The sequence below is a fragment of the Hemitrygon akajei genome, chromosome 22, assembly GCF_048418815.1.
Source record: "Hemitrygon akajei chromosome 22, sHemAka1.3, whole genome shotgun sequence".
Taxonomy (NCBI): Eukaryota; Metazoa; Chordata; class Chondrichthyes; order Myliobatiformes; family Dasyatidae; genus Hemitrygon; species Hemitrygon akajei.
Window position 1 is genome coordinate 47,931,182 of NC_133145.1, and position 24,945 is coordinate 47,956,126.

General features: G+C 39.4%; 1 protein-coding gene across 2 annotated transcripts in view; it reads right to left on the reverse strand.

Moving 5' to 3' along the window:
- Positions 1-1,205: 1,205 nt before the first annotated feature.
- LOC140714715 (transmembrane channel-like protein 6) overlaps positions 1,206-24,945 on the reverse strand; it is a 98,846-nt gene continuing 75,106 nt past the window's right edge. For both annotated transcript variants that reach the window (XM_073026213.1, XM_073026212.1), the window contains exons 13-22: positions 21,489-21,664; positions 19,428-19,512; positions 17,835-17,932; positions 15,061-15,156; positions 12,738-12,813; positions 11,717-11,850; positions 10,477-10,653; positions 7,126-7,204; positions 5,528-5,624; positions 1,206-3,448 (exon numbers count right to left, since the gene is read on the reverse strand). In XM_073026213.1, the coding sequence (XP_072882314.1) occupies positions 5,529-5,624; positions 7,126-7,204; positions 10,477-10,653; positions 11,717-11,850; positions 12,738-12,813; positions 15,061-15,156; positions 17,835-17,932; positions 19,428-19,512; positions 21,489-21,664 (1,017 nt within the window). In that variant the 3' untranslated portion in view covers positions 1,206-3,448; position 5,528. The remainder of the gene's footprint in view (positions 3,449-5,527; positions 5,625-7,125; positions 7,205-10,476; positions 10,654-11,716; positions 11,851-12,737; positions 12,814-15,060; positions 15,157-17,834; positions 17,933-19,427; positions 19,513-21,488; positions 21,665-24,945) is intronic.

Below are 24,945 nucleotides of genomic sequence, written 5' to 3' on the forward strand. Positions count from 1 at the left end.
AGCAGAGAAGGTTGGTTGGAGGGTACAGCGGGACATTGACAGGGTGCAGAGCTGAGCTGAGAAGTGGCAGATGGAGTTCAGTGTAGAAAATTGTGAAATACACTTTGGAAGGTTGGATTTTAAGGCAGAGTCCTTGGTTCGTGGCAGGATTCTTGAGCTTGGAAGAACAGAGGGATCTTGGGGTCCTAGTCCACAGATCTCTCACACAGATCGATAGGGGAGCTAAGATTCTGCCTTCATTAGCTGGGGGACTGAGTTCAAGAGCTGTGAGGTAATGTTGCAACTCTATAAAACTTTGGTAAGACCATACTTAGAATATTATTTTCAGTTCTGCTTGTCTCATTATAGGAAGGATGTGGAAGCTTTGGAGAGGATGCAGGGGGGACTTACCCGGATGCTGCCTGGATTAGATAACGCGTCTTTTATGAGGAAAGGTTGAGCAAGCTAGGGCTTTTCTCTTTGAAGCGATTAGGAGAGGTAAACTGATAGAGATGTGTAAAATTAGCAGTGGCACAAATAGAGTGGACAGCCAGCACCTTTTCTCCAGGGTTGCAATATTTAGTAGCAGAGGACATCCTTTTAAGTTGAGTTTTTGGGGCAGATGTCAGAGGTAGTTTGGTACGTGCCTGGGATGCACTGCTAGGGCTGGCATATTAGGGACATTTAAGAGACTCTTAAATGGTCACATGGACGAATGAAAAATGGAGGTTTATAGCCTACGTAGGAGAGGAGACTGATGCAGAGTTGTTTAAAAGGTCAGCACAACACCGTGGGCTAAGGGCCTGTACTGTATAGTTCCATATGTTTAATGTTCTACGGGCTCGTTTGCGTATCTGCTGATTTGAAGTCGACACGCAAGTCATACTGAAGATTTGAAGGTACATAGCACACAAACTTCAAAATGCTGCACAAAAGGAAACAAATACACATCCACTCAGATATATGCCTGCAAATATTGGATTTATGGCACGTTAAATATCAGAAAGGAGACAACCCGCAATATTAAGGTTTCAGTACATTTTAAGAGTTCAGTTCATTTTAATAACGCGGCGTAGATCTCCGAGTTCATTTCAGAGATGCATAGTGAGGTTTGATTACAGTGTTACATGGTGGACACTCAAAAAATGTTTGTTTTGGTCAGTGTTGAACCATATTTGCTATTGGGGTGCACATATAATATTAGTATTAAAATTCACTAACAAAAGTTCCATTGACAAAACTTTATTGTTTACCCTTTTTACAAATAAATATAAACATAGAAAAATGTAGTTACATTCGACAGAATATACTTGTCCTGTACAATTACTGCAGAGCCCCAGATAACTAGGCATTAAGATGATTTAAAAGGACTCTTAGAATCTGGTGCAATTGGCTATTAGGTGCAGGCACAATTCCAGTCACCAGAGTTTAAAATAATGAGAGTCTGTACATGCACTCAAATTCCATGACCAATTGCAATTTACTGTATTCAAAGCAATTGAACATGCTGAAAATTGAACCCACTTTCAAAGTGCGCCATGGCGCAGTATTTGCAAGAGGGGCAATTCAATTCAGAATATTTAAATAAAGTTATCACTCATCGGCTCAGAAGGAAAGTTAGTTAAAGTCTATTCCTGAGCCATATAGGCTCATCAGACCGGTGCTTATTTCCGGTTTCCGTGGCGTAAAGCGACTCTCCCCCGGATAAGACGCCAGTCTATCGCGAGTTTAACCCCCAGCATTTTTGCCGGTACCCATTTTCAGCTGGGTGGACTGGAGCAATGTGTGGTTAAGTGCCTTGCTCAAGGACACAACACGCTACCCTTGCTGGGGCTCGAACTCACGACCTTCAGATCGTTAGTCCAACACCTTAATCACTTGGCCACGTGCCACACTAGAAGGAAAGTAAACAGTAAGTTTTTAATCGTCTACCTAAACTTGAGGTTTGGTAGATAATTACAGGGGAAGGGTTACAGTATTAGTTTGATCCTGAAATGTGCAAAACTAATGAGTTACAATAGTTTTCAATATGAACATTTTAAAGGATAAAGTTTCAAACACAGCCTTATCAGCCTTGGACAATTAGTTACGTTTGTAGACTGCTGTGGAGGTATATGGCATATCAACTCTCCGGGTCTTTTTGGATCACTATTTGACAAAGAGAGGTCCCTATTTCACTTCAGAATTCTAAAGGAAAAAGATGAACAATTTGCTCCAGATTATGTAAACTGAATGTGAAAAGTCCCTTGGTGTACTGCAGCCCTTCTTTTTCTTGGTAACTTTGAAGTGTGCAATAGAAATAGACTAACTGAATTTTGAATGAATTCATCGTGCTACATAAAAGGTTTTTTTTTAAAGCAACATTTTTGTTTGAAAAGTGAATTTACAAGCCAAAGAATGTAGCTGAAAGTCACATTTAGATAAATGTAGGACATGGTGCCACATATTTGCCCATTGTCACCAACATTAGATGATGCTTCAGACCCTTCCTTGCAGAGAAACTCTCTGGATCCTGACTTCTTGTGTGCAAAGCCACTGCACAGCTACTAATTGTAATTAATCTGTTTAATTTAGAACTTTACTTAGATTCACATTCTCAGCTGTCATCAAGACTAAGCCAGACCCTAAGTAAAGAGCAGAGGAAACCTACCAACTTACAAGACTGCCAACTCACTTGCCCCTTCAACCATCTCCTGCCCCTTCAGAGGAAGAGCAGTTACTTCAGAAACCACAATACTAGACCAGCGTAAGAGAGACTGATCTTTATCAACCAAATTCCAATGAACTGAAATAGACACATCAGTAACACCTACTACAACATGGTTGATATGAATTTGTGCTATTGGTTGTTGTGGCTTTGGTTCCATTTTTGGATAATGGACAACCATATTTTGCAATGTAAAGTGCTGATGACTAAATAGACAAAAAGAGCAATTCCAGACATCGATTAATAACTCATCATCAGTTAGTAACTGTTTTGAGTACTTGCACTGTCAGTGTTAATTACATAACCAGTGATGATTTCTTCTTCCCTTCTCGTAATCATCAGGATGAAATTTCTCCCTGTACAAAGCTTAGAGAAATAAGCTGTAATGTATTCTCAAAGCAAGGAATCTTCGTCATCAAATACTGATCATGTTCTTCTCAGAAGAATTCTATTATCTTTACTTTTAAAAAGGAACTGTAAATGGCTTTTAAAAATCAAAGTTTGTTGAATGGTGAGACGTAACGTGTCAGAAGAACACGCAATTTTTCTCTCGGGAATCCGGATTTAAAATCCAAGAGAGAAAGTAAAGAACCATTTTGGTTAAGATACCAGAATCCCTTTTGGCATCAGTTTTCATTCCAGTGTCTACGGTTGCACGTGTGATTTGCTTCTCCAAGTTGCACTCCAGACAATAGGATGAAACTTAACCCCACGTTGTGCATCGCCTTCCTCATAGATGGCTTGTTCTATAGAGGATAAAACCTTTCAAAGAGTGAGAAAAAGAATCAAATCAGTTTAGGCAAGTAATGGAAAGAAACAAGAAGCAATTATTTGAGAAGCTAATCATCTAAAAGGCAGTAAGTATTAGTGAGCTGAAAAATCTATCTCGCCCAGGTGAACTGAAGTATGGATTTGGTATAGGAAATGATAAATGTAGTGTGGCAGGAAGGGAAAGCAGGTGTAAAACTAAAAGTAGATCAGACTAGAATTACAAAAATAATAAAAGAATAAAATTAAAGACTCTAAATAAGCTCATACAGCACTTGATAAATGGGCAAACTTCTAGTACAAATACAAATATGAACTAATAGCCATTATAGAAAGACAGTTGTAGATTGATGTTGATTGGGACCTGAATATTGAAGAGTACGTGATACTTAGACAAGACGGGAAACTAGTAGGAGGTGCAGGAGTGGATCTGATACTTTATGATGAAGATAGCCTGAGCTCAGGAAACCATGTTGGAGTGGTCTGGGTACGGAAGGCAGGTAAAGACTTGCAATATATCTGCAATGTTCCCCGCAGAAGGTTGGTGGAAGCAGACAAATCCCAAATTTCAAAGGGAATTTGGATATTTACTTTAAAATCTATGCAGGTTAGACAGAAATAAGTTTTGGGGAGTGAGACTGATCACAAAGTACTTTCAAAGTACAATCACATGCACAATGTATCCACTAACCTAGCATCGTACTATATTATTCCAACAGTGGTAGTGATGAAAAGAAACAATTTTTACAGCTTCATGTCCCAAAGCTCGGTAAAACCAATACAGTTTCTTTGAGTATAGTGACCAGTGTAATGTGTGTGATGGGTAGGTATATACCCACTCAATGATATTCAGACTCGAGGAATCTCTGCTCCAAAAGGTTAGTGCCAATGGGATCTGAGGCAAACTGTCAAATTAGGTCCAGAACTGGCTTAGTAATAGGGAGCAGAGGGTAATGGCAGAGAATTGCTTTTGTGCTTGGAAATCTGACCAGTAGTTTACCACAGGATTACTGATTGTTGTATATAATAACAATCTGAATATGAATGTAGGAGGCGTGATTAGTAAATTGGCCAGTGACACAAAAGTTGGTGTCATTGATAGAGAGGAGGATAGTCTTAAGTCAGAAGAAGGGACTGATCATTTGGTAAAATGAGCAGAACAGTGACAATTAGAAATTAATCTTGATAAGTGGAAGCTGATGGACTCTGGGCGGACCAACAGGAGTAGGACATACAGAATGAATAGTAGAGCCGAGGAACAGAGTAACCTTGGTGTACAAATCTCAGGATCTCTGGAGGTGGCAGCATATTTGGGTAAACTGGTGAAGGAGACATGGGATAGGTGCCTTCATTAACTAGGGTGTAGAATGTAAGAGATACTGAGATATAGAATATAACAGCCGGAGGTAATGACACAAGTTTATAAAACATGGGTTAGGGCACAGCTAGTATACTGCAGTTCTGGTAACTACATTATAGGAAGGACGTGATTGGAGTGGAAAGGATGCCAAGGAAATTCACCAGTACGTTGCCTGGGACATATTGGTTGACTTGAGGCGAGACTGGATAGGCCGAGTTTTCATGAAGTAGAAGACGCTGAGGCGAGGTCTAATTGACCTATACAAATTCATAAAGGGTACAGACAAGGTAGGTGGTAAGAAACCCTTCCCTGTAACAGAGGTGTCAAAATCTGGAAGACCAGAGCTAGAAGAGTAAGGTTTAGCACGATCAGAGAAGGAATCTGGAACACACTGCATAAGTAGGAGATGGGAGCAGGTACTCCACAATGTTTAGAACTATCCAGAAATGCACTTGAATTGCCAGGCTAAAAAAGGGGTTTTGGCCTGAAACCTCGACTGCTTATTCATTCCCATAGATGCTGCCTGACCTGCTAAGTTCCTCCAGCATTTTGTGTATGTTGCTATAGATGGCTAGTGACCAGCTGGTAGATGGGATTAACGGTGGTGGGTATTGGTAGTTGGTGTAGACATGGTGGGTCTCAGGCCCTGTTTCTCTACTGAACGTATAACTATCCAAAACCGAGAAATACATTTAGGAAACACATCCAGTTACCTCAGTTTGCTCTTGCATTTGCTTTTTCCTGAGGTTTATATTTCTTTTTGTTGAAATCTTTAAGTTTACCGATAAGAAAGTTTTTGTCATCTCCCTCCTGTGCCAAGAAGATTTGAACATTATGTGTTAGTGTGGCACATTACAACTTACACAGTAATTCACTGAAATTTTATAATCAGTTCAAATCAGCTCAAAATAGATGGAATATCAGGGAGCGATCTCATTGCTAAAGATTAAAACCTGAGCTGAAACTCTCCATTTAACAGCTTTCAAGAGAATCAAGCCGTTCATTAAACTTCTAACAATGTAGAACAATCGAGCGACCATTTTATTCGTTATCTCCTATACCTCATCAAGTGGCCAATGAGTCTATGCTCATGGTTTTCTGCTGCTGTAGCCACTTCACTTCATGTTCTGATGTTGTGCATTCAGAACAGCTCTTTGCAAACCACTGTTGTTATTTGGGTATCTCTTATCTTCCTGTCAGCTTGAAACAGTCTGACCTCTCTCATTAATGAGGCATTTTTCACCCTCAGAACTGCCACTCACTGGATTTTTTTTTAGTTTTTTTCCCCCACACCATTCTCTGTAACCTCTAGAGACTGATGCGTGCAATAATCTCAGGGTATGAGCAGTTTCTGAGATACTCAAATCGCCCCATTTGGCACTAGCAATTATTCCACGGTCAAGATCACTTAGATCACATTTCCCCATTTTGATGCTGGGTCTGAAGAACAACTGAACCTCTTGAACACGTCTGCATGCTTCAATGCACAGAGTTGCTGCCACATGATTGACTGATTAGATATTTGCATTAACGAGCAGGCTTACAGTTGTACTTAATAATGTGGACACTGAGTGTGTACAAACCAAGTTATAACTTGAGCTGATGTACTTAGACTTGTAGTAAGAGCTACCACTCTTAATGTGTACCCTGCCAAATGAAATCTTCAATTAATAGCTGAGACAATTTCCCAAATTAATTTCATGGTTTTCACATTTATCAGATGGGTGGGTTAGGAGCATACGGTTTAAAGGAACGGCAATCAGAAAAGAGGTGTGGAGAACTTATGAGCACCGCCAGAAAGAGTGGTGGAAATAGATTTAATTATCATTTTCAAAATGAAAGAAAAAAAATGTAGTTAGAGCAATGGCACCAGCTCCAGGAGTGGAATTTTTCCAAATTGGATGGCTTTGTTAAATAGCTGGAACAATCATGATATGCTAAATATATTTTGTAACCTAAGGCAATTATTTTAAACATAGAAATAACTGATGTCCAATAGCCATCACAAATGTGTTTCATAAATATGAACATTTTGAAATTTCTTCCTCTTGTAATATAGCAGATCTGATGACCCAATAAAGCTGTCAATTCAATTTTAATGACTTAAACAAAAACTTGATGAGACCTACAAAACATATTGACGATAATTTTTAATATTGCTCTTCAATCCACATTTTTCGTAGATTGCACAATTCTCTTTACCGTTCACATAACAAAAATAAATAACCTTTTCAATGAAGGTGACTGATTTCCATTAATAAGATGAATAGATCAATTAAAGCATATAATGATTGAAGCTCTGGATACTTACATTTCTAATTTGTTCATTTAGTAGTTTAATTATCTTCTTTTGACCATCCAGAACTTGCCAGTGGAAATAAATCACAATGCTGAAAAAAAAAATTAGATTGCTAAATCCTGAACGCAATAGACAAATTTTCAGTTATACCATGGAAAAAATGCCCTTAATACTAACCAGTACACCACAATAGACTGAACATCCTTCTCCTTTTCTCGACACAGACTAAAATAACAGTCTCGTTTTCAATCATTTTTTGTGCATATTTGGCTTTCTGCCCAGTTTACTACACTGATCTATACTAACTTTTATTGCCTGAACAAAAATAAAACTAAATGCAGGAACTTTAATTATTCATCTTAACCATCAACACTAATTAATGTCAAGTAAAACTTTGCAAGGGTAAATTATATCACATTCAAATAACCAAACTAAACAGTTGTGTCTTGCGGTCTTGTCTGCTTTCCAAGAAAGGACTCATTGAGTTGGAATTGAAAAAAATATGTATTACAAGTTTGGACTTAAAATCATTGGAAGTTTTCAATTGCCTTGCAGTTCAATGGAGCATTGCGAAAACATAAGCCCAATGTATCATCCAAACCTGCTTTTACTAAGATTGTATATTTGTTCCATCTAACTAACGACACAGATCATATATTCAGTATTTGTGGGCCCTCATTCTGAATCCAAGGAATGACTGGGGCTGCGGAGGGGAAATTACCATGATTAAGCCGATGGATTTGTGTTCAGGCTTGCCCTGTTACATGGAGGAAGGAACACGTCATCTCACAAACTTCCTGTCCCTCCAGTCAGCTACCTCCTCCCCCTCCTCCCTCTCCTCCCCCATCTGTGGAAGGGTCAAGTTCAAAGAAAATTTACTATCAAAATATGTAAGATCTACCTTGAGATTCATTTTCTTGCAGGCAGTTACAGGAAAAAAATTAAATACAATAGAATTTTACGAAAATCTATACATAAACAGAGAAAGGCGGACAAATTCTAATGTGCAAAAGAAAACAAACTGCGCAAATATACAAATAATACTCTGAACACGGGTTGTAAAGAGTCCTTGAAAGCAAGTCTGTAGATCATAGCATTAGTTCAGAATTTGTGGTTCTGATATTGGCTACACAGCCAATGAAACCAGAGCAGAAATGTGTTTTCCTGGATCCTAAGGGACGCTGCAAGAAGAGAAGGTCAAGGATCGTGCTGCTTTCCACTGAACTTCAGATGAAGACCAAGTAGCCATTGACAGCAGCTAGTTTCAGCCCACCAACAGTTCCACAGGAGGCAGACAGCAGAGATCAACATGCAGACCCTGCTTTGGTAGATCTTAATATCAGTGTTTTAGATGGCTCCCTCATCTGTAATACTTCAACTTGGGCAACTACAAATCTATGAGATGCAAACCTAAGAACTAAGCGTTTGCATCTCTTAAAAGTAGGATGCCGAGAGCTGAGATACTCCTTACCAAGGGACTTACGGAGAGCCTGTCAAAAATTGTTCTGCCCAAACATGAGATAAAGCAGCCTCAGCCATGGAAAATCATGTCCATCTAAGGAATGTCCACTCGGCAGTATGTTGGACAATTTCCATCTTTCCTTTCACTATCATTGCCCTCTTGGCTGAGTCACCTTTGCTCACCACTTTTCTCTCTGCGGAACACCTTGTTCTATGTCAGTGGCTTACGGTGGAAATACTGAAGGTATCAGCATGCTAACCAATGATGAATACGTGTCAGAACTCAAACCGTTGCTGCATTTGATGCTGCAAGGAAGTGGCCACTCTTCTGATGCAGAAACACCAATGCAAAGACCTGCAAAAATGACGTACTGTTTTTCATTAAGACTTATTCAAATTCTATGATGAAAAGTGACCTGAAGCAGGTAATCCAACTCTCAGCCCTCGTTAACCTGGGCGATGCCATCTTCATCTCAGAATACATACCTCTGGCCCTCTGCTATTTACTAGGCACCTTAAACTGATTTCAAATTTTAGACATTACATAGAAACATAGAAAGCCTACAGCACAATAAAGGCCCTTTGGCCCACAAAGCTGTGCCGAACATGTCCTAACCTTAGAAATGACCTAGGGTTACCCATAGCCCTCTATTTTTCTGAGCCTCATGTACCTGTCCAGGAGTCTCTTAAAAGACCCTATCGTATCTGCCTCCACCACCATTGCTGGCTGCCCATTCCACACACTCACCGCTCTCTGTGTGACAAACTTACCCCTGACATCTCCTCTGTAACTACTTCCAAGCACCTTAAAACTGTGTCCTCTTGTGCTGGTCATTTCAGCCCTGGAAAAAAGCTTTTGACTATCCACATGATCAATGCCTCTCATCATCTTATACACCTCTATCAGGTCACCTCTCATCCTCTGTTGCTCCAAGAAAAAAAGGCCAAGTTCACTCAACCTATTCTCATAAGGCATGCTGTCCAATCCAGGCAACATCCTTCTAAATCTCTTCTGCACCCTTTCTATGGTTTCCACATCCTTCCTGTAGTGAGGTGACCAGAACTGAGCACAGTACTCCAAGTGGGGTCTGACCAGGTTCCTATATAGCTGCAACATTACCTCTTGACTCCTAAACTCAGTCCCACGATTGATGAAGGCCAATACACCGTACGCCTTCTTAACCACAGAGTTAACCTGCGCAGCAGCTTTGAGTGTCCTATGGACTCGGACCCCAAGATCCCTCTAATCCTCCACACTGACTAGAAATTATGCAAAACCAACCTCCCTGCTATGGACTGCCTACTCTTATCGCTGCCTCAGTAAAACAGCCAGCATGGTCAAAGATCCTGCCCACTCAAGACATTTTCTCTTTTCCCTTCTCCCATCAGGTAGGTGATAGAAAAGCCTGGGGGCACGTACCAGAATATCTAAGGACAGCTTCTATTCAACTGTTATCAGACTCTTGAATGGACCTCTTGCACAATGTGTCCTCTTGACCTTACAACATACCTCATTATGATCTTGCACTTTATCTTTTACCCGCATTGCACATTTTCTGTAGTTTTTACACTTTATTCTGAACGGCTTTTAGTTTTATCTTATTCTACCTCAAAGCACTGTGTAATGATTTGACCTGTTCGAACAGAATGCAAGACAATCCTTTCACTATATCTTGATACATGTGACAATAATAAACCATTATCAATACAAAAAAGTATTCAGTACTCTATTAAAATCAACAAAATGACATACATTTTTGAACCTTTATATAACTATGTTCAGTTTGCTAATTAACACTGATAACATTTCAAATAACTAATTGATATTTTTGGAGACAATTTTATTAACATTAGTAGCATATACATTTTATAACTGTGAACTTAATAGAAATGTAAACTTACAGGATGATGCCTGATGCAAAAAGGAAGAAGAAAGGGTTTTCCACCACGTATTTGTGAATCAGTGGAAACCAGATAAATTTAGAATCTTTACTCTGCAGTTGATTCATCCAAATCTTTGCAGAATCATACATGTTACTTAGCGTCCGGAATGGTCCACATATTTGTGATGGCTTTACACTAATTAAAAAAAAAACAGGCAAACTTAGTTCAGGGAGTACTCAAGTTCTAGGGAACTTTCAGGGAAGTACATGAAGGTAGCAGTTAATGGTGCAGCTTGCCCTTATTTCACCTGCTTATCACACAGAAGCATAACTCATGTTCTGTAAGTTGTCATTTTTACGACTGATACATCAATCAATAAATAAGTGTAATAAATAAATCGTGTCCAAACTAAAGGCTGCCTGTGACTGTCACAAGGGATCCCCTTCACTCAGGTCATGCCTTGTTCTCATTGCTACCATCGACAAGAAGGTACAGAAACGCGAAGACACACACATTCAGCAATTCAGGAACAGCTTCTTCCCCTCTGTCATCTGATTTCTAAATGGACATTGAACCCATGAACTTTTTAATTTCTATTTTTGCACTACTTATTTAATTTAACAATTTAATATTTATATACTTACTGTAATTCACAATTTCTTTTTACATTGTCATATATTGCATTGTATTGCTGTTGCAAAGACAACAAATTTCTCGACATATGCCGGTGATATTAAACCTGATTCTGACATGTCAGAAAATGCATATAAAATGGACTAGCACCAAGAGTGCATTATCTAAAAGTTTGGTACGTGATCACAGCGGACAAAGGGCTGGAACAATATTGACTTTCCACTAATAATTAACCAAGAATTAATGTGAGTAAAGAAATTAAAACAAGCTGAGCACAATGAGTCTAAATATTTTGAGAGACTACAGACCACAACTTCTGCATTCTTTGGAACTGCACATTATTAGCAAACTCAGAGTTCTCCATTCTCCACGTATTTACATTCAAAGAGGAATGGACCTTTGATGGTGAATCTATATTATCTAAAATTTATAAGATACTGACAGCTTAGAAGCAGGAAAACCTAAGAATTGTTGGGGAAAATTGTAGTGCTGGCTCAAATGCTCTGTTCTTGGGGTTACCAAGGAGATTATGGAGCGCCAAATGTGTGTCCTCTCTGCTTCTGTTTCTTGAATCATTACCTTCTTAGGTTTAATGCTTTAAAAGAAAAATTAATTCTTTACTTACCGCCACACAGAATAGAGGTGAGCAAGGGTGGCTCCGAGGAAGGAAGGGAAACACAGAAGACTGATAAAGATAGTCATCATATGAGATGCACGCCAGAGTTTGCATGGAGGCTGACAGTTCATCATCAAACTAAGCTGAAACAGATCAAATAATTTTATTAACTCAAATACAACGTATCCTGAAAGTCCATTTACAGTTTGGTGACGTGACTAAACATTTGGGCAAACTTTGATTCCTGGAATCTCACTGACGTGTATACAACTGCTGACAAGGTAAAAAATATATATATATTTACGTACATATCTCTCTGATGCTGATCTAATTCTAACCTCATCTTTACCAGACCCACATACTTACTGTAAGCTTTCATTCTCTAACTCATCAAATAATTATCAGCTCGCTTCCATCAGCCCATCTCCATCTTTGTGTGTAGTTTTTCATCAATTCTATTGTATTTCTTTCTCCTACTGTGAAATATGCCTCAGGTGACCTTCCTGAAGAAGGGCCTCGGCCCAAAACGTTGACTGTTTATTTGTTTCTATAGATGCTGCCTGACCTGCTGAGCTCCTCCAGCATTTTGTGTGTGTTGTTTTGGATGCCCAGCATCTCCAGAATTACTCATGTTTATCATTTGTATCCAGCTGGGAGAGAATAACTGGGTCTCATTTGATATCTAAGTCAAAGGATGGCCCTTCTGACAGCACAGTCCTTGCTCAGTATTGCTTAAATGTTTGTGGTCACAATGTGGAAACTTCCTGACTCAAAGGTGTGAGTGCAGCCAAACGAGACAATAGCAACTCTTCAACGTAACAAACAACAGTCATTTTAAATACAGAAGTCCACAGATGCTTGAAGTCCAACACAACACGCGCGAAATGCTCAGCAGGAACTCAGCAGGTCAGGCAGTGTCTACGGAAATGAATAAACAGTCATCATTTTGGGCTGAGACCTTCCTTAAACTGGGCAATAAAGCCAATTGTTGGACATAATTCAATTTTCACAAATTTTAAATGAAAATTACCTTTTTAATGTAGAAAACAATAACAAATTTGATTATTTGAATCGCAGGCATCAATGGTGCAAACAACAGACTCACCCTGTAAAAATAAAACATGAAATTAAAAGGCAAACAATCGTAATTCTGTCAACTTCCATTCTGGCACTTACACCACTACAGCAGTGTCCCGAAACACGCAACAAACTGGCCTCCCTTCAATACTCTTCATAAACAAAGACTTGTAGTTTATAGCAAGTTTTATGACCTCAGGATGTCTTCTAAAACATCTCAAAGAGCTTTACGGTCCTTGCCATGCTTTGTAAAATGCAGTCAACATCTTAATGTGGGAAATACGTCAAGTCAATAAGCGCATATGCACCCACAAATGAAATAATTTTTATTTGTTCATTTTATTTATGTAGACATACAGTGAAAAACTGGCCCTTCTGGCCTAATAAGCTAGTATCACCCAGCAACCCTCACCTAATCACAGGACAATTTACCAATTAACCTATTAACCAGTACGAACTGTGGGAGGAAACCGGAGCACCTGGAGGAAACCTATGTGGTCACAGAAAGAACGTACAAACTCCATACTTACAGATGGTGCCAGAATTGAACTCTGAACTCTGCAAGTCCTGAGCTGAAACAGCATCGGGCTGACTGCTACGCTACCGGGGCTTCCCTATTTTAATTCTATTTTCATCTATTCTAATTTTTAAAAATTTATTTGTTGAGATGCAGCATGGAATAGGCCCTTCTGAACCTTCAAGCCACGTTGCCATGGATACCCGCTGATTTAACCCTAGCCTAATCTTGGGACAATTTACAATGACCAATTAACCTTCCAACCAGTACGTCTTTGACCCGCAGGAGAAAATTGGAGGACTCAGAATCAGATTTAGTATCACTGGCATATGTTGTGAAACTTGTTATATTTATGGCAGCAGTACAATGAAAAACATGATAAATAAATATAGAGGAAAAAATTGAATTGCATTAAGTACATACACGTCTATTAAGTAGTTGTTAAAATAATTAGTGCAAGATAACAGAAATAAAAAAGTAATGAGGTAGTGTTCATGGGTTCAATGTCCATTTTGAAATCGGATGTCTGAGGGGAAGAGCTGTTCCTGAATCGCTGAGTGTGTGCCTTCAGGCTTCTCTACCTCCTTCCTGACAGTAACAGTATGAAGAGGGCATGTTCTGAGTGGTGGGGATCCTTAATGATGGACGCCACCTTCCTAAGGCACCACTCCTTGAAGATGTCTTGGATACTATGGAGGTTAGTACCCATGATGGAGCTGACCAATTTTACAAGTTTCTGCAACGTATTTCAATCTTATGCAGTAGTGCCACACCTCCCCCTCTCTACCAGACAGTGATGCAGCCAGTCAGAATGCTAGAATTGTAGAAGCTTTTGAGTGTTTTAGGTGACAAACCAAATCTTAAACTCCGAACGGAATATAGCTGTTGTCTTGTCTTCTTTATAGCTGCATCAGTATGTTGTGTCCAGGTTAGGTCCTCAGAGATATTGACATGCAGGAACTTGGAATTGCTCACTCTCTCCACTTCTGATCCCTCTATGAGGACTGGTTTGTGTTCCCTTGTCCTACCCTGCCTGAAGTCCACAATCAATTCTTTGGTCTTACTGACACTGAGTGCAAGGTTGTTGCTGTGACACCACTCAACTGACTGGTGTATCTCGCTCCTGTACGCCCTTTCGTCACTGTCTGAAATTCTGCCAACAATGGTTGTATCATCAGCAAATTTATAGATGCTGTTTGAGCAATGCCTAGCCACACAGTCATAGGTGTGGAGAGAATGGAGAAGTGGGCTAAGCACACATCTTTGTGGATGCATCAGGAGGAGAACATACAAACTCCTTACAAGCAGCAGCAGGAATTGAACCCGGGCCAACTTTGTGTAAAATGTTGTGCTAATCATTATGCTGCCGTACCGCCCTTGATTCTTGCAAAGGAATATTGACCAAAACCCAGGAAATTTTCACAGTGAGTTTTGTCAGTAAGCAACAGCAAGTTATTTAGTTATGAGCAAGTTATGAGTGTCTTCCTCAAAGCTGACCGCATTTCAGGTTCACACAAACCCTAGTGTCAGTATATATTATCTTCAGCCAGCAGCTTAGCAACTCCCACTTCAGCACATTTGCAAACAATTAACTCAGCATGGAATGACTGAAAACCTCATGTGTGTGATGCACTACCACACCAGCTGGCCACGTTATCCATTCATTCACTGGCCAAATCCCACAATAATTAACGTTTACCAGCAGATTGTGCGGTCAGCATTCCAGTGTCAGTGCAACGTAATCAAACATTGTCATTACCATGTGAGTGTCTGCCCATAGATTAAATCCAACACATTCCTGGCAATGTCAAACTCGGGTTTTCTTTTCCGTTTCAGCAGTTTAATGCAGACTAACCTGGAGAGAGAATGAGAGAGAATCAATTAAAATTATATCATAGATTACTTACTAAATTTTCTGAGCCATTTTGCCTTCTGCACTCACAATGAAAGCAGAACGGCCAACAACTGCATGTCAGCGACTTCAGGAGTGCTGGGAAAACTTTTATTAAGTTACTAACTCCTCCAAAGAAAAAGATAGTCTGGATCTGCTCAGTATCCAATGTATTGGCATCAGTATAAATCGTATTCTTGAAACATAATAACATGTAAATAAAAACATGGCCAGCAGCCAACGGTATTAAAGTTTGCACAGTATTCCAGCAAATGTTGCTGGATGTGCACTCTTGAAGCTTAATGGCTGTTCTTCAACAAATCAATTGCTTTAAGTAGTTTGAAGCACTGTTAAGTGAAGGGAATGAGATTTATACAATGATCTGAAAGAGCAAGGTCCTGTGCATCTTTTCCTAAGGGGCTAGGACGCAGGTTCTAACCAGAAGGTTAGAATGGTTCAAACCTGCATCCTTACTCCAAATGATAATCGGTTCTCACAAGGGGTAATCGGTTTATCATTGTTACATATACCGAGATAAATGAAGTGCTTTACTCGCATGCCATCTAGGCAGATCATTGGGGTAGCACAAAGGGACAACAAAAATATGATGTAGAATATAGTGTTGCGGTTATTGAGAAATTGCAATGCCAATAGACAAATAAGGTGCAAGGGCCACCATGATAGTATTGGGCTCCCTGTCCGCAAATCCATAAACTGAAGAAAAGATTTCATGACCTATCCAATGTAGACACATACTGGTAACCCTCACTACAGGGAGGATATACTCTTTTCACCTACTCTTCAAGGAATAGCTTACTTCCCTGACTAGCCTCTGTGGAGATTTAGCTGCCGGTACCTAACGCTTGAGGGGTGGGCCTTCCGTCCCCACTACCGCCACCACCGAGGAGGAGATGGATAACAAAGTAGTTTAAACATAGCTATTTTATTTTTAATGACAGACTTTTAAATTTAGATATCTATCGCTCACTTTCTGTTGTTTGCCTTGTCATTCCTAACAATCCCCCCTCCCCCCCCAGTCATTCTGATATTCGTACCATTTTCTACTAGATGACATTATCTGCATATGATGTTTTCCAGATACTATTACTGGGACAAAGTAACTCACATAGATGGTCTTAAAAGCTTCTGGTGACAAGAGAAATCCACAAATATTGCCATGAGGGGATGGCTCTCTGAGTGCACGAACATCCCAACGTACTAAGTGACATAACCCCAATGTCTTACAGTTGACTAATGCAGATAAGAATTTGCTTGTTCACTTCACTTTCAAAGCCGATCTCTTAGCAAGCAACCACCTGCTGTGGGCAGGCAGCTTGTATTCTGTAATACTGTTTAAAAAGCTGTGCGTCCAACTTTAAACCAATTGCTGCCTGCAATCTACATTAAGAACTGGAGTCTAGCTCATGTTTACAACAAAAAGCAAAGCAAAAAAATGTTCATAAAAAGTTTAACTTTATCACCAAAGACACTGACCGTTTGGAAAGGTCACGATGCTGTAATAGAAAGCTGAGTTTAGCAATGTGTCACTTGGGTCCTGGAAGGTGAATATCCATCTCATCGTCACAAACAAGAGAAAATCTGCAGATGCTGGAAATCCAAGCAACGCACACAAAATGCTGGAGGAGCTCAGCAGGCCTGGCCGAGTTCCTCCTGCATTGTGTCTGTGTTGCATCCATCACACCATGACGGGGTAGACACAGAGATCAAGACTTCATCTACTTTCACACAGGTCCTTGCAGCTCATGAGTATCGGACTCAGTGCTTCACTTTCTTAGATGCAGCTGGATGATGGCAGGAAAATAATTATAACGAAAGGAGGAAAGAAAGCACTCAAACATTTTTTAAATTCACCTAAAGAATTTTTAATGCCTGGTTAAACTGGGAGCAACATGTGTCAGGAATGTCGTTGTCGTCTGGACCCTTAGTGCCTAGGTGGCTCATGGGGCCTCCGCAAGTATCTTCCATTTCTGCTGGTCTTTTCCTCTGCTGCTTGCCGTTACCCAGTTCATGCCTACTTCTTTCAGTTTTCGCTACGTCATTTTGGGCCTTCCCCTACTTCGCTTTCCCTGTGGGGCCCACCTTAGTGCTACTTTTGCTAGTTGATCATTTGGCATTCTCATTACATGGCCCAGCCATCTCCATCGTCTTCTTCTCACACAAACTGAGATTGATTCCATATTGCAAGATGTAAGCAAATCTTGGTTTCTGATTTTCTCAGGCCAGAAGATCTTCCTGATACGTCGTAGACATTTTGTCTGGAACGTGTCAAGTTTCTTGCAGATGTCTTTCGTCATCTTCCAACATTCACTTTGTCAGGAATGACTTATGTTAATTGAGTGAGGGAAGTAGGTACATTATCATCCAAAGCTGAGACAATTACTGTACATATGAAAGGAACCTACATTTATAATACCAATTGAAGCTCCATCAGGGTTTCATATTATTAGGTGACACTGCCAAAGGTAAAGTACATTTCAAAGATTAAAAAAATACTATATTCTTATTAGTCTCAACGCAAAGTACGTCATTGGTGTCACAAATAGTTTAAAGCTTGTGTGGTCTCAAGGACATTAAATAAATATCAGAAGACAGTAGGGAGAAAGTCCTCTCATAAAACACACCTCCAGACGAATTCTCCAAACGTTGTTTCCAGGATAATAAATATAAAGTCAACCACAACCAAGCGATACAGTTCTTGTCCTACAAACGTTTCCCAACACTAGAGCAAAATACAAAAATAAGATGGTTAAGTGTTTAGCATGACATTTACCGAACAAGTTTCATTATATTCATGAATAAAATTGTGAGACAGAATATTTGTCAATTATCCCAAGGGCAACTATGCTGCTGTTGCACAAAAGATCTTAAGAATGGAAGCGAATTGTCCATCTGGTCAGCCAAACACAACTTTCAAGTTCAAATTTATTGTCGTTCAACCACACATATGTATACAGCTAAATGAAACATTGTTCCTCAGCGACCAAGGTGCAAAACATAATACATATAGTCACACACAGCACATACAGTTATGAATGAGCACACACAGTTTTGTAACTGTGATATTAATTTGTATTAATATTAGAACAAGTTCCTGAGTGACATGGGTTGAAGGTTACCAGCCTGACATAAAGTGCATGTTTATGTGAGACAGTATAATGTGACTGGCATTATTCTAATAAAGCAAGCAGTGGCATAAACATGTGAGACAACAGCAATAGAGGATGAGAAGTGACCAGTGCAGGACGAGAGTGTGTCTGTGAGTTGGGGAGTTAGGACAGGGGTGGTAGCAGGGCATTCAAACAGGGTATACGTGAGTACTGCACATCCGCAGGTGGCACCAGCAACATAAAAGCTATGAAGTGCAGCAAACAGACTGCCCTGAAACCAAAGTACGTGCAACCAAAAGGGATTCTTATCTCTACTGGGAAAACTTTGATTGTCTCTGTGCTTTGCCCGTCAGTGACAGTAACTAATTCGCCAAGCCATTTTCACTTCCCTGATCTTCATCTCTGGATCCTCACATGATCATATTCACCTAAAAAATTGTGACTAAAATATCACATCGATAACACCACTCCCGCTCTGGATCACAATGTTACTTAAAAGGCATGGACTGGAATTGGGAGAGAAATGCAAACTAAAATTTAACAGCAATATTGTAAGCAGACCGACATAGGGTGATGATTAATTCCCTATTCTGAAGTTTAATCTGAACAACTGAATCTCTCGACCATGTCTGCATGTTTTTATACATTGAGTTACTGCCAAATGTTTGGCTAATTAGATAGTTGCATTAATGAGCAGGTGAACAGGTGTACCTAATAAAGTGGCCAGAGTGTGCACTTAAAATCCAACCATATTTCAATGAAATTATAAGTCAGTAAGTTGTCATGCTTTGAAAAATCAAAGTGAGGTCCAGGGCAGAAATTGTAACTATTTACTGTACTAATATCTTGTGCATTTGAATGGAAATAATAATTGATAATTGATTTATCTGTACAGTGTAAGGCTTTGTATGCATGCCATCCAGACAGAATATTCCATGCACACATACATCAAGATAGTGCAAAATTTAAATATCAGAATGCAGATTACAGTGTCAGAGTTACAGAGAAAGTTATCAAAATAATAATGGAAAGGTAATCAAAATACTTTAAGTTTCTGGAATAGATGGTGTAAGAACTTATATTTTAGTGTTTTGTATTTAAACTTACTGATATTTCTGTTATTGTTGTGGTATTCCCTTTTATCCAATGAAAGCAAAGCGATCCTACAATGGACATCTTTAACACCAGATTTCTGTATTAAAACAAAATGACATATCAGAGAGGAGAGAACCAGCCCACTTTGTAAAATGTAGGCTTCTTTTGTTTGCAGTCAAAGCCATATAGATGGGATTAGCACTAACGGTTGATTTTGCTACTTTAACAAAACCCTTCAGGTAATTCTGTAAACTTGCTGATAAGGAACTCCTTTCTGGGTCCCCTTTGAACAGCAAAGTACTCTGCCTCTTTATGCTGTTGGTGTGTGTAGTTGCAGCTTTATGGATTGGTACAGTTTACGTCTATTATTTAAATACTTAAAAAACAGATGAAATATTTGTAAAATAAATGCTTAGCTCGATCTCAGTTGACAGTTGAGAACTCTTTGATCTACCACAGAACAATGGAGCAGCTAAATTCCACATGCCAAAATTAGACACAGAATATGGGGCTGAATAATGTTTAATGGAGTTGGTTGATGGACAAACGTTGGGCTTGGACACCAGAGGATCTCTCTTGCCCATTGGGAAATAGTGTGTTCGACATTTTTAAGAGGTAGGGCAAAACCAAGTTTATTATCTCAGGACAATACCCCCAGCAGGTTAACAACTCTCACAGAAACATTGACCAACATTACGCACACGAGCCTCTAGAGTGGGATTTAAACTTTTATCTGATTAAGGGTAAGTATGTGGCTATTAAGGGGGATTTAAAAAGAGATGGGGTGATGGGAGTTGCAGGGATGTACAGAGGTGAGTGGTTACCATAAATCTGAGAAATTGATATACATGCTATGAGGTGGAATACTACCAAGCAGAAATACTCAGCAGTAGAGGTGACCCTGGACAGACATGTCAGTGCATTAATGGTAAGTGAATTAAAATGGCTGGCCGCCTGGATATCCTAGTTGCTACAGCAGAGAGAGCAGAGGTACTCATTGAAGCAGTTCCCTCGTTCTGGGTCAGGACTGTTACAGAAATGGCCGCATCAGGTGCAATGGATTTACAGGTGATGGAGTGCCTCAGCTACGAGGACTGCCGGGAATGATGGCGAAGAAGAATGTAGGGGCAGGGATAGCACAGCATGGTAAATCGATAGGGAATGACAAGCAGAGAAAGCAAGTTCTGTGGCAAAAATGTGGAGGGCAAGACATGCCTGGTGATGGGATCCCATTGAAGATAACACAAGTTGTGGAAAATGATATTTTGTAAAATAGCTTTGCTTAAAGAGATTTGTATGTTAATGCCATTCAGGTATTTATTTGTGAACAAATCAAAATTAAATTAAAGTTTTAAATTGGAGAAGCACTGATATTTTGGGAGTATGAATTAATAAAAAGAAATACTGTAAAGAAAATATTTCAAAAGCAATTTGGTCCATGTTAAATGTTAATCCACCATTTACTTTTTAATGGTGGATATTTTGTGCAAATTATCTAGGGTGGCGTCTTGTAATTTGATGTGGCTACAAATCTCTTCATTACACATCAGTTCAAATACCTACTCTACCAAAGGTGAAACAATATCTAAAGCTTTCTAGTCTTGTGCATTGGACTATGATAGTTTTGGACACCCAAATCTTCAGCTGGTGGATTCCCAGTCTTAAGCATATTGCATAAAACCCACGATCTTCTACAGAAAACAAGTATCAACGTAAAAAGCAAAGACCATTTGGCCTATCATGGCTGCTCTGCAATTTGATAAGATAATTATTGATCTTGCATCTCATATATTTCTTGATTCCTTTGAGTCAGAAATGTGTAGCAATCACTGTTGTAAATATTTTCTATAACTGAATTTTCACTGCCTTTTTGGGTGGAAAATTCCAAAGATTCACTGAGTAAGTTTCTTTTTACATTATTACCAGAGTATTCCTGAGCCCTTTAAAAGGACCAGGAAAAAAATAACTCGTATACTGGGCCAAAACAAAGCACAACATAAATGAATGAAAGTAATTTTTGGTGAAGCAGACTGTCCCTTGTATTCAATTTAGAAATGCACAAAATACTCTTACCTGGTGATAGAAACATAGATACGCTGCTGAGGGAAGTCATATTTTTCCAATAATCCAATTAAGTTGTAAATATATGGCATCACAAAATTGATTGCCGACACAAGGATAGGGATTACTAGCAAGCCTCTTTCTGCTTTGTTTTCAGATATTCCCTGTTTGATATTTTCTGAATAATCCTTTTAAAAAAAAGTGAGTTTTTTTCAGTTCAGAAATAATCAAGATCCAAAAGAGTTCATGTACAACATAAAACAATATGTAACCTGCTTCTTTCTTAAAAATGGATTCTGCTGCTCTGAAACTCAGAAAATTCAATTACTTTACCAAATCTTATATATTGTAATTTTGCTTTCACAAATTACTGCTTTATGGGGAGGTTAGAGGTTCCAATGCTACTAAATGGCCCATATTGAAACTTTCCACAGCACATAACATGAAGCCCATTCGTCTGCAAGTGTCTCTACTTTCTTAGAAGTTTGTGAAGATACAGCACGTCATCTAAAACTTCCACAAAATTCTAAAGGTGCACAGTGGAGAGCATACCTATTGAGTGCATCATGGCCTGCTATAGAAACACTAATGCCCTTGAACAGAAAAGCCTACAATGTACGGCCCAGTCCACCACGGGTAAAGCCCTCCCCACCATTAAGCACACGTACAAGAAGCACTGAACCTGAGAGGATAACATCACTCAACACTGAACTGTTATTACAACCTACAACTCATTTGCTCAATATTTATTACTTATATATTTATTACTATTACTTTGTTTCTTCCCTTTCGTACACGCACACCTTGTTGTCTCTTGCATGTTGTCTGTCTGTCTTGCGTGTCATTTTTCATTGATTCTGTTCTGTTTCTTTGTACTTACTGTGAATGCCCACAAGAAAATAAATTTGAAGGTAGGGTACGGTGACACATGCGTACTTTGATCAAAAATTTACATTTATTTTGAGCATGCAGCAAGAAATGTGATTTTAAAAAGTTGTACTTTTACACATAAATTTCACAAGAGAGCATTTTTTACTGTGTGCTATTTTTTTGGTAGTGATTTGTGAACTGGTTCAGAATGAATTTCTGTTATCCAAATTGTAATATGCAGGGGCTGCCTGTATATCACATTAGAAATACAAGAAATGAAATACATATAACCCAGGAATACCTCCCGCCTTTCAACAAGATCACTGGCTATGCTGCATCCAAGTCTGCGTTCCTACTTGATCAGGAGTGGAAATGACTAAAAATTCTTCCAGAGTTGGTTGTATCACTAACAACGCCTATTTCGCCCAGATACAATCAGCATGTCATCTAACACTTTGACAGCTTCTATAGGTGTGTGGTGGGGAGTATATTGAGTGGTTGTATCACGGCAGGGTATGAAAACACCAATGCCCTTGAATGGAAAAACCTACAAGTAGTAGTGGATCTAGCACAGTCCATCACGGGTAAAACTTTTTCCATCACTGAAGACATCCACGTGGAGTGCTGTTGCAGCAACCATCATCAAGGGCCCCATCACCCAGGCCACGCTCTTTTCATGCTCCCATCAGGAAGAATGTACAGGAGCCTCAGGCCCCACACCGCCAGGTTCAGGAACAGTTATTACCCCTCAACCATTGGGCTCTTGAACCAGAGGGGATAACTTCACTCAACTTCACTTGCCCCATCACTGAACTGTTTCCACAACCTATGGATTTACTTTTGGGGACTCTTCATCTCACGTTCTCAATATTTATCATTATCATCATTATTATTATTTATTTATCTATCCTTGTTTTTCTTTTCTTCATGTTGTGTTTTTTCATTGATGCTATTGTGTTTCTTTGTATTTCCTGTGAATGCCCATGAGAAACGAATCGTAGGGTTACATATGGTGACATATATACACCTACAGTAGACAATATATTGATTTTGAACTATGAACATTGGCCATTTTATACCCTCACCATGCCAACCCAAACCAGTTTACTTTCACCTCTGCACTTAATCCTCACTTTTGATGCTGAAAGAATTATGGATTTCAACCTTTAATATCTTCAGTGATTAAAGATCTCGGATTGAGAAGCCCAAAAATTAACAACACTCATAAATGGTTTATCCTGAGCCCATGCCTTCTCATCCTGGACTTCACAGCAATGGGAATGAATCTCTTGGTACCTACCCTGTCAATACCCCTCATAATATTTTGAAACTTCGCACAAGAAGTAGGTTCTAAGTTCCACTTACTACTCAGTGTCAGCTAAAATTCACTTCCAGGTTAAAGGCCTGAAACTACAGGATGGACAAAAACTAATCAGTACCAATCATTAATCAAAATAAGGCCCTTGCCAATTTGACGAAGAAATGTCACGTGAATAATAACGTAACAAGTATAACATGATAGACTGGAAGATTTGGAAAATTATTTAACCAGAATCTGGTGCTCTATGATACATTCCTGATTTCTTTTCCATGTCACAATAATGTAATTCATTGTGTAATCCACTAAATCACCTGCAAGAATCTTGCAATAAAACTTAAGCTGTAACTTTATGATCTGTCATTAAAATATAATGCTAGGGAATTATGGATTAGTAGTATGCTTGACTGGCAAAACATAGACATTAAACACTGGAACTCTTGCTGTTCACCCGGGATTGACTGCAGCAGGTTTTTGAGAGTTCACATCGAATATGTCATATCGAATATCATTGCAATGAGTATTCAGGCTCGAAACTAGGTGTCCACATGGATTAATCATGAAGGAGGAATGTCATCACTCTCTGAGCAAGAGGGAAATAATGCCAGTATTCTAATTTCAGGTCACTGTTTAAAATGAGTCCTGGTGAAGGCCGACAAGAGTAGAATTTACTTGGCAGTGATGGCCTCTGTTCTTCATGTAATATACAGGCTTCCCTTGGACAACATCGGTGGCGTGGAGAGGGGAGACTTGCAGCTTGGGCAACTACTGGTCTTTCATTAAAAAAAACCTTGCCCAGGCTTGCGCCCTGTGTGGTGAACTACATTTACCTGTCTGGACTGCTCCTGTGGCTCCTCCCACAGACCCCTGCTGACTGCTCCTGTGGCTCCTCCCACAGACCCCTGTATAAAGGCGATTGAGGCCTGAGCCCGGCCTCATTCTCCAGGATGTAGTGTTGTTCATTCTTCCAGTCAATAAAAGCCGATATCTCGCTTCTTACGTCTCAGAGTGAGTTATTGATGGTGCATCACCCTGGAAACTTTCCAAGGCACAAATCTATGGTCTATCGGGACTAAAGGAGGCCTACAGATAGGCTTCAATATTAAAATTAGCCATTTGTAGGTCGTGCCTAGGTTTATGCATCAATTCTTACAGCATTCTTCAAATGAGCAGGTTTTCAGGAGCATTTTAAAGGGAAAGACACATTGGAGTTAGTTTTGCTGAGCACTTAAGTGTCAGGCAAATTTGTATTTTAGCAAGATTAGCCATGCAAGATAATTT